The sequence below is a fragment of the Sprattus sprattus genome (genome assembly GCF_963457725.1).
Source record: "Sprattus sprattus genome assembly, chromosome: 10".
NCBI lineage: Eukaryota > Metazoa > Chordata > Actinopteri > Clupeiformes > Clupeidae > Sprattus > Sprattus sprattus.
The window spans coordinates 4,113,415-4,124,076 of NC_137908.1; the positions used below are offsets into that span (position 1 = coordinate 4,113,415).

The 10,662-nt window shown below is 49.5% G+C and overlaps 1 protein-coding gene across 1 annotated transcript; it reads left to right on the forward strand.

Annotated features, from left to right (window-relative positions):
* Positions 1–226: 226 nt before the first annotated feature.
* Positions 227–1,717, forward strand: LOC308371582 (potassium voltage-gated channel subfamily A member 2; the record flags this gene model as incomplete). Its single annotated transcript, XM_080846541.1, has 1 exon — positions 227–1,717. One exon carries the CDS (start codon positions 227–229, stop codon positions 1,715–1,717), a length of 1,491 nt encoding a protein of 496 aa, XP_080702667.1.
* Positions 1,718–10,662: the final 8,945 nt, after the last annotated feature.

Below are 10,662 nucleotides of genomic sequence, written 5' to 3' on the forward strand. Positions count from 1 at the left end.
AGCATGGCGGTTAACGTTCTGTCTGTTCCTTCCGCACAGGGCTTTTCTTTGTGACATCCTGTGGCCCTCGGCTCTCTACGGTGTTGAGCCCCCCCCCTCACCAGCCCCCCCAACCCCCCCCCCCCCCACCCTAAACTGCCGCAAACCCCCCCCCCCCGACCAGCCTCTCTAGTTTGCCAGGCTGCGGCGCCCAGCTTGAACGGTGCAGGCCTCACACCCCTGCAGAATGACTGTTGCCACCGGCGACCCGTCGGATGAGGCAGCAGCCCAGCCAAGTCAGCCGCCGGAATATGACCCGGAAGGGGATCTCGAGTGCTGCGAGCGCGTCGTCATCAACGTGTCAGGCCTGCGCTTCGAGACGCAGCTTAAGACGATCTCGCAGTTCCCCGAAACGCTGCTGGGCGACCCGAAGAAGCGCATGCGCTACTTCGACCCGCTGCGGAACGAGTACTTCTTCGACCGCAACAGGCCGAGCTTCGACGCCATTCTCTACTACTACCAGTCGGGCGGGAGGCTACGACGGCCGGTGAACGTGACCCTGGACGTCTTCTCAGAGGAGATCCGCTTCTACGAGCTCGGGGACGAGGCCATCGAGATCTTCAGAGAGGACGAGGGCTTCATCAAGGAGGAAGAGAGGCCCCTACCTGAGAACGAGTTCCAAAGGCAGGTGTGGCTCCTCTTTGAGTACCCCGAGAGCTCGGGCCCGGCCCGGATCATCGCCATCATCTCAGTGATGGTCATCCTCATCTCCATCGTCAGCTTCTGCTTGGAGACGCTGCCCGTTTTCCGTAGCGACGACGACGACTTGATCAAGACCCCACACCCGACCGCCAACGGCACCTTCATCTACACCTCCACCTACTTCACAGACCCCTTCTTCATCCTGGAGACCCTCTGCATCATCTGGTTCTCCTTTGAGTTCCTGGTGCGCTTCTTCGCCTGCCCCAGCAAGGCCTGCTTTTTCCGCAACATGATGAACATGATCGACGTGGTGGCCATCATCCCCTACTTCATCACCCTGGGCACGGAGCTGGCGGAGAAGTCCGAGACCGACGGCGAAAAGGGCCAACAGGCGATGTCTCTGGCCATCCTGAGGGTCATCCGTTTGGTGAGGGTCTTCCGAATCTTCAAGCTGTCCAGGCACTCCAAGGGGCTCCAGATTCTGGGCCAGACCCTGAAGGCCAGCATGAGGGAGCTGGGACTGCTTATCTTCTTCCTCTTCATCGGAGTCATCCTCTTCTCCAGCGCCGTCTACTTCGCGGAGGCCGACGAGCCCGAGTCGCAGTTCTACAGCATCCCGGACGCGTTCTGGTGGGCCGTGGTGACCATGACGACCGTGGGCTACGGCGACATGACGCCGACGACCATCGGCGGCAAGATCGTGGGCTCCCTCTGCGCCATCGCCGGCGTGCTGACCATCGCCCTGCCCGTGCCCGTCATCGTGTCGAACTTCAACTACTTCTACCACCGCGAGACGGAGGGCGAGGAGCAGGCGCAGTACCTGCAGGTCAACGTGGCCAAGGAGGACGAGGAGGACGAGGAGGGGATGAAGAGGAGCCGCAGCGGCTCCACCATCAGCAAGTCCGACTACATGGAGATCCAGGAGGGCGTCAACAACAGCAACGAGGACTTCCGGGACGAGGACATCATGAAGGCCAACTGCACGTTGGCCAACACAAACTATGTCAACATCAAGAAAATGCTGACGGATGTATAATAGGCTTCTGGAACTTTCTCCTCCAGGTCAGGAGAAGGTTCATGGGACACCAGGAGAGGAAATTAAGCAATGGACTTCCTGTTTCCAGGGTCGATGGTTTCAGAGGGCGGTGCACTGTCGAGGAACAGGTGGAGTAGGCGCCTCCATGTTTCAGCTGAGGGACTTTGTGTGCCCACTCCCCCTATATAGCCCCCCGTTTACCATCCATCCACTTCTCATCCCCCCTCCCTTCTCGTACTTAATGCCAGACCCTCATCTAAAACCCCAAATATTTAATATCTGCATGGATTAGCTTTGTGTGTGTGGCTGCTTCCATCTCACCGTGTCCCGCGCTAACCGTAGCCAAGCTTTAGTGCAAACTGTTGGGGGTCGTGAGGGACTTCTTAATCTGAGACAAACAAAAGCGCAGTGGTCTGTGCCTCTCACACACACACACTTGTGTTGTCTGTGCCTCTCACACACACACCCGTGTTGTCTGTGCCTCTCACACACACACAACCGTGTTGTCTGTGCCTCTCACACACACACACCCGTGTTGTCTGAGCCTCTCACACACACACCCGTGTTGTCTGTGCCTCTCACACACACACACACACCCGTGTTGTCTGTGCCACTCACACACACACTCGTGTTGTCGGTGCCTCTCACTCACACACACACACACGTGTTGTTGTCTACGCACCGCAGAGCCTGATGCTGCAGCAATGCTGCTCAAAAAAAAAAGAAAAACGAGAGAAAAGAAAAGAAAAAATAAGCTATTTGCTAAATCCTAACGCTCTGTGTTCAGTGGAAGGGACATTTTAAAAAGAAAAGCCTCTGCCATATCACCATGCCCCTCACTATTCCACAAGAATGTACGAGCCCACATGGCGACAAGCGTTAATGTAATAACAGAGTTTTTTTTCACTATAATATACGCACTCATGTGGCAGACTGAATGCTCGTCACTAACCCCCCCCCCCCCCCCCCCCCCTATATTTTGTCTTAAGCAGCTGGACAGGGTACATGTCATGTGGACAGACCCTTCCAGCAGGTATCTCTCGAGCTTTCGAAAGACAGATTGAATGTCTCTTAGTGCTGTGTTGTCTCTCCACCCCCTGGCTATGTTAGTTTCGTTTACGTCTCGTTAGGCTAATCACATGGGTGTCATGACCTCCCCCTAGTACGCTGGGGATGTTTTATAGATCTTTTTTGCGTTCGCAGCCTGGCTTGCTTGCTTGCTTGCTTGCCTGTGTCCCATGCTGCTTGCATCTGAGTGCGCCCATGCAGCGAAAAACTAACTTAGTCTAACGAGAGGAACAGAGGCTCTGTTTCCGTCTCTCACTAACACTGTCGCTCGACGTCTTCCATTTTACGGTACATTCCACTTAAGAAGGACAAAAGCATTCCATATAGACTATAGTGCAATCGTTTCTGTAAGCCACTGCAGAGATAGATAGAGTTATTGATATTCAAGAGACATTTCAGCTGAAACAAGCCACACTGTAGTTGATACTGTAAGTATTCCTAGAGAAGTGTTAGCGTGCCCATAGTTGTAGCGTTGATATAAGATTATTTTTCTATCCACATATTGTAGTGTACTTTTTCGATTTCATTTGAACTCTCTTGGACTCGTTCTTCTCATAAATGAGGACAACTATGGGGGACTTTAGAAAAAATGCTTCCCGTTAACTGCCTTTTAAATAACAAAGTCATAGAAAAGAGAGTGAAAAAGAAAAAAAAAGACATTTTTATTCTATTACCCTAGTATTGCATGACCTCAGAACATTCCTAGTGGCATGTACTTCAGTTCAGTCCAAACAAATCACAGCGATAGATAGCTAAATATGCTATATAATAATATATTTATCTCCTCTATCTCACTATATATATATAAATATATACATGCATATACTTTGTACCTGCATAATACAACATGATACAATACAATGTGCAATGTAAGTAATTAGTCATTTTGAACATGAATACTGCTGCCCACATCAGGATGTGTTTTAAAGGCAGGACAGTCCGTAGACAAAGGCATGCAAACAGGTACCTTCTCATATGGAAGGGTTAGAGAGAAAACAGACAGAGAGAGAGAGAGAGCGAGAGAGAGAGCGAGAGAGAGAGCGAGAGAGCGAGAGAGAGAGAGAGCTAGCGAGAGAGAGAGTGAGAACGAGAGAGAGAGAGAGAGGTTAAAGTGATTGGGAAGAGGGCACAATCAGCATTCATACAGCTGGCTCAGATAGCCCCCCTCAGACCGATGGGCTCTGCTTGACCTTCCAGAACCCAAAGAGCAGCTGTAGGTCTCTGGAGGTGCTCCAGGCCTCACCTGTTCCAAGGTTATAGTCACGATTTGGGGTGAGGAACTGAGAACCATGACGTGTTTGTGTAGACCCAAGCTCATACTGTATGTGTTCATGCTCTTTCAAAGACAGTAGATACGTGCTTAGAGCTCTTAAAATGCTCATAAACATTGAAACACAGATTAGTCTGTGTAGCGGTTTGGAACTGTGCGAAGACAGAGTCTGCTCGTCCAGCAGCTTTGAGAGAGTAGATGTGGCAGATGCTAAGGTGCTGTTGTGGCGCTGTAGGCAGAGCTGGTGGCAGAGCTGTAGGCAGAGATGGAGGAAGAGCTGGAGGCAGAGCTGGTGGCAGAGATGGAGGCAGAGCTGGTGGCAGTTCCACTGCAGAGATTGATGAGGCCGCCCCGGAGACCTGTCACATGTTGCGGTGCTGCAAGTCCTGTAACCGGACCATGTTCCACTGGACAACAGAATAAGAGAGGAAGTAGTTTTAATCACCTTTAGTCTTAGAAGCAATTTCTGCCATTCATTGTTGATGCACGCAGAGGCGTGGTACTTAACATCAATGGCAGCCTCTGCCTCGTCACATTGCACTCACGCACAGGATTTAGACGAACTAGCTTCATGTTCTCAACGTGTAAGCATCACTAGACAGGTATTTTCATTTGTGGTGTGGCTGTGTGTCTGAAGACCCAGTTAATAATGTTCTCCCCTACTAGCGCCAGCAGCGGGTTTGATGCTAGCACACACCTGGCTATTGCCAACTGAAGACCCAGTTAATGATGTTGTGTCCCACTAGCGCCAGCAATGGGTTTGATGCTAGCACACACCTGGCTATTGCCACCTGAAGACCCAGTTAATAATGTTCTCCCCCACTAGCGCCAGCAGTGGGTTTGATGCTAGCACACACCTGGCTTTTGCTTTGCCCTCTGGAGGGTGGCACAGGGTAAGGCAGGACCCAAGCAAGATGGCTTCTTTCCCCGAGGCAATCCTTCTACTGCCATCAGGTCTTAACTTGTGTCAAGGGGTGAAGATTCCAAGCGTCATTGAAAAACCCACACACGCCTCAGGGCCTGCAGTTATGAAGTTATGCATAATCGTTTATTTAGTCACGGTTTCAACACTGGCATGATAAGGTGTAGGCACATAATAAATTGTGTGTGTGTGTGCGAGTGTGTGTGAGATAAATAGAAATAGATGGAGAGAGAGACTGTATGTATGTGTGTATGTTATCTGGTTTAAGTGATGTAAAGGCAAGGCCATTCTTATAGTACCTTGGCTAAGGAGAGCAGGGACGTTTATGTCTATGCATGCTGATGTGGTTGGTACATGAGAGATGCATCCTACACGTACAAATACACACACAGACGTGCACACACACACACACACACACACACACACACACAGACTGCGGCTTTTTTCATTACCTTTACACCAATTCATTTAAACGGACAATTTGATCCAAAGCAACTTTCAGCACAGGTGAAGGATACATTTTGTGTCACTGTATGTGTTACCAGAGAATCGCCCCTGTGGTGCTGGTGTTGCTAGCCCCTACTGTCCCCATTGAGCTATGGGAATACCAGTTTCCACAGAAGAAAGACCTTCAGACTCAAAGTTTCACACTGTGGTTGGTCAGCCACCCACAGCGAGCTAGCTGCTCTTCCTAAAGCATTGTGCTGTGATCTCCGCACCATTTAAAATGTTTTTTTTTGGTTCGGAGACCGGAGACAGTTTGATGGCCACTGCTATCACTGAGCCTGTTACTGCACGCGAGTCTCAATTTCTTGTTTGTTTATTTATTTATTTATTTATTTATTTATGTTTCATGGTTTTGCCGATTCATTGAATGTTCTCAGTGCTTTCCTGCGTAGAGGCTAACTTCGGAGCCGGGTGTCTGGCTCAGCTTTGGGCCGGATCTGGCCCGGGATCTGGCCCCCTTATCCCTCACCCCGGCATCCCATGATCATGCCTCATCTTTGGCATTGAAGGATGCCCACCAACGTCCACACTGACTGTACCCGCCGCCAGCGTTCTCAGAGACATGCCCACTGAGGGATATCCAGAGTTGACTGCGGCCGGCCGCGCACTGACGTGGTCTCTGGCTGAAGACCTGCCATATGCTTTCGCTTGTTATTGCTGCTGTGTTGTAGTTCTTGCTGTTTCTTCGAGAGCGTGACAGGGGGTAGTCATCAACGGTGGCGGTGTGCGCCGAACGTAAAGACAATGGAAGCTGCCGTCTCGGACTATACGCCGCTCATACAGCAGCCCATCCACCACTTCCATCGCTAACCAAAACTGGACTTAATTATGCAAGCCAAAAAAAAGAAAATGTGTGTGTGCATGTGTGTGTCTGTGTGCGTACGCCCAGGCATGTGTGTGTGTTTTTTCTCTGTAGATCTATAGCCAGCTGTGACACTCCCCCAAAACATGTAGCTCGACACACACACACACACACAAACAGCCACTGCCCATGACTGTGTCCGTACCATCACCACCTCTACAAAGCTGAAATGTTCTTTTTTTATAATATGACAGTTAAAATGTATGATAAAGTATCTATACACTGGAAAACCGGAGAGAGAATAAGCTACTGTCTGTTGCAAACATGTGAAAATATGAGATGCACTTTACCAGGTCAACAAGAGGACAATCTTTGGACTGAAAATCGAATTCCATATAATCATAACTGTCTTAACAAAAAGAGAACAAAATGAAGAAAAGATTAACAATGAAAATGAGAAGAGTAATAATGAAAATATGTCTGTGTGTTTCTTTCATTTTCTCCTACAGGCTGTGTCTGTTCACCTTGTGAAGGCTGTGTGTGTTTCCTCCTTTTCAATGCTGTGTGTGTGTGTGTGTGTGTGTGTGTGTGTGTGTGTGTGTGTGTGTGTGTGTGTGTGAGTGTGTGTGTGTGTGTGTAGGGGTGCCACTGAACTATCTTCTCTGTGTTGCTATCATTGCTCTTTGTGTTGTTTTTTATTTTCTCTACCAAGCTGTGTGTGAGTGTGTGTGTGTGAGTGTGTGTGTTAGTGTGTGTGTGTTCAGAATCAGTGGCTACCACTGTTTGACGATCATTGCTCTGCACTGCATTGCAGCTGGGCTGTTCACCCTGAGAGGCACGTGAGCATCTCTACCTGAGGAGACAAACAGGGAAGCCATGCCGGAGGGGATAGAATTAGATGAGAGGCTGGGGGGGGGGGGGGGGGGGATGGCTGCCTCCGTGCACTTTCAAACAACCTGGCTGCCTTTCAGGTAGTTATTATTAGCTCTCTGTCTGTCCTTCGCCCAGGACGGATGGAAAGGAGAGGAGAGGAGACTGGAGTCTGAGATGGGTGAAGAGAGGAGAGGAGAGGAGAGGAGAGGAGAGGAGACTGAGATGGGTGAGGAGAGGAGAGGAGAGGAGACTGGAGTATGAGATGGGTGAAGAGAGGAGAGGAGACTGGAGACTGAGATGGGTAAGGAGAGGAGAGGAGAGGAGACTGGAGTCTGAGATGGGTGAAGAGAGGAGAGGAGAGGAGACTGGAGTATGAGATGGGTGAAGAGAGGAGAGGAGACTGGAGACTGAGATGGGTAAGGAGAGGAGAGGAGAGGAGAGGAGAGAAGAGAAGAGGAGAGGAGAGACTGGAGACTGAGATGGGTGAGGAGAGGAGAGGAGATGAAAGGAGAGAAGAGGAGATGAGACTGGAAACTGAGATGGGTGAGGAGAGGAGAGGAGAGGAGAGGAGACTGGACACTGAGATGGGTAAGGAGAGGAGAGGAGAGGAGAGGAGACTGGAGACTGAGATGGGTAAGGACAGCACGAGCTGAACAGAGTGTCTGATTCCACCTCTCCCCTCCTCCTGCAGGAGAACAGCATACGTAGCAACCATCTTGTGCACTTTTCTATCGAGGAGAGAACAGAGTGTACTATTAATAGGCTCCTCATTGAAGAGGAAGGATGGGTGGGTGGGCGATAGATGGGTGACAGTGAAGGAGAAAGACAGAGAGAGAGAGAGAGGGAGAGGGTGCTAGAAGCAGGAGGAGGGTTAGTTGTGAAAGAAAGAGATAGATCAGAGGAACACAAGAGGGAGAGAGAGAGAGAGAGAGACAGTGAGAGAGAGAGAGAGAGAGAGAGAGAGACAGACGGTGAGAGAGAGAGAGAGATGGGAGGACTACAGACATAGATGGGGCAGCAGTACACAATTGAGACACAGAGTGACCAAGACTAATTCTTCTCTCACTATTCAGAGCCGTAGCTTTTCTGTCCACATCCTCAAGCCACTCCGCTGGTCCTCCACTGTCTTAACATTAGTGTTTCCTCACTGGTCAAAAGGAAAGGTGTGTGTGTGTGTGTGTGTGTGTGTGTGTGTGTGTGTGTGTGTGTGTGTGTTTGTGTTACTTTGACCCCTTGATCAAGCATATTGAGATAATGTCCTGCATTTTCAGTTGATAGAAATATAAAAACGATGCATTTTTTTTAAAGATTTTTTTAGACAGGAGAAATGACATCAGGCCGGATTTGAACCCGTGTCCTCAGTCAAGCCCGAATGTGGTCGGGGCTACTGTTTGCGCCACAGGGGCCCCCGACGATGCATTTTTTTGACAGGAACATGAGCTGCTTCCGCCATTGCACCATAGTTTATTCTCTATTTATTAGCGCTGCATCAAAAGCACCAACCAGGCTCATACAAATACAGCATAGCCAAGCTTTTGTCATGAAGGAGAGACTAATGCAGGCGATCATCAAGAGGCTGTGACCTGACTTCAGAGGGTGTATGTATGTGTATGTATGTGACACGCCTTTAACCAATCAGACCAACGATACTATACAACGATACAACGATCGGTAATAAAGCAAACACATCTTTTTTCTCTATGAATTGTTCCAGAGCAGGTTTCTGTTCTATTTTCAAAGAAAACTTGCCTTTGAAATCATCCAAGACAGCCGCGAGAGCAGTATATAGTTTCCTGTGCTTTTCTCTTTGGTTTCGCTTTTGTTACGTAGATGTGGTTATTTTAAATCCGCCAATGGCGCGCCAGGTAGCCAAAAGCCAGTTTGTGATTGGTCCCAGAGATCCTGAGAATGCTGTAGTGAAATGCTGTGCAATCTTTGCCAGACCCACTTCTCAGGCAAAATCAAATTTGTCGGAAGAAGAGGGGCGGGACTTCCCAGACAACTTCAGAGGGCGTATGTACTGTATATGTTTACAACACATGTTTGGGGTGAATGTGTACTTTTACTAGCATCTGTATTTATTTCATTTGTGGGTGTGTGAGCTTGTCTGTGTGTGGCAGGTGTGTGTGTGTGAGTGTTGAGGTGTGAGTGTGTGTGTGTGTGCGGATGTGTGAGCGTGTCTGTGTGTGTGTGTGTGTGTGTGTGTTTGTGTGTGTGTGGATGTGGGTGACCAGCTGCTGGATCTTCAGGTCAGCATTAATATGGCCCAGGGCTGGATGGTCCTCAGGTCAGCATTAAAATGCATACATGCACACACACACACGCTGACGCACACACACACACACACTCAGCTATGCCTCCTCACAAACACACCCACACAGAGAGAGAGACAGAGAGAGAGAGAAAGAGAGACAAAGTCGCGCACGTGCACACACACACACACACACACACACACACACACACACACACACACACACACACACACACACACACACACACACATACACACATACACACAAACACACACACACACATGCATACATGCACACAAAGGCAAACACACACACACACACAAAGACATGCCTCCTCATAAACACACCCACACAGAGAGAGATTGAGATAGAAAGTCAAACTCACACACACACACACACACAAGGCCAGCTCTCACAGTAATTAAGACAGGTGCCCATGGGACAGGCCTCCTGGCTGCCAGGGTGATGTGTCAGCTGTTTATGAGCCGCGCTCCAGAGGGGCAGGGGGCGAGTTCTTAACCTCTAGTAAAAACCCAGAGCCTGGAGAGATGTACACACGCTCGCTTAGTCAGGGAGAACAGATGTTTGTGTGTGTGTGTGTGTGTGTGTGTGTGTGTGGGGGGGGGGGTGTGTACCAGTGTGTTTGAGTGCAGGTTGTGTATCGACAATGTCAATCCAATTCAATGTAAAGAATGTTTAACGTGGGAAACATAACTATCATGTAAGGCCGAGCTTGGTCTAAACAGGTGTGGAAATGGAAAGGTGAACATCAGTGCCCCCTAGAGGCTGAAGTCATTGAGGCACATTTGCATTTGCACGTGCCCAATACCTGAGCAAGAGTCACAGCACTGCATCCTTCTGGATTCCACAAGAGAATTCCGAATTCGGAATATGGAATATGGTACAGTGCTGAAAGATGGGATAACTGCAATCTGACATTCCACGCATCCAAAAGGCTGGCGTACACGGGATGAGAGCGGGATGAAGCGAAGCGAGGAGCGAGAGTGTGTGTGTGTGTGTGTTTGTCTCTTTCCATGGTGCCAGGCAGCATGATATAATGCAGCGATAAAGGGCTGATATTGAGACTGCATGCGTAATGGATCTGTGCTCCCTCGTAAAAGCTCCCATCTGTATGCAGAAGCTGTGAGGGATGCAGGGAACACGTCAGGAACATGCCATCATATATCTCACAGCATCCATCCAGCCAGCCAGCCAGCACCATCTAATCCCAACCTTATGCAGAGTCTCCTT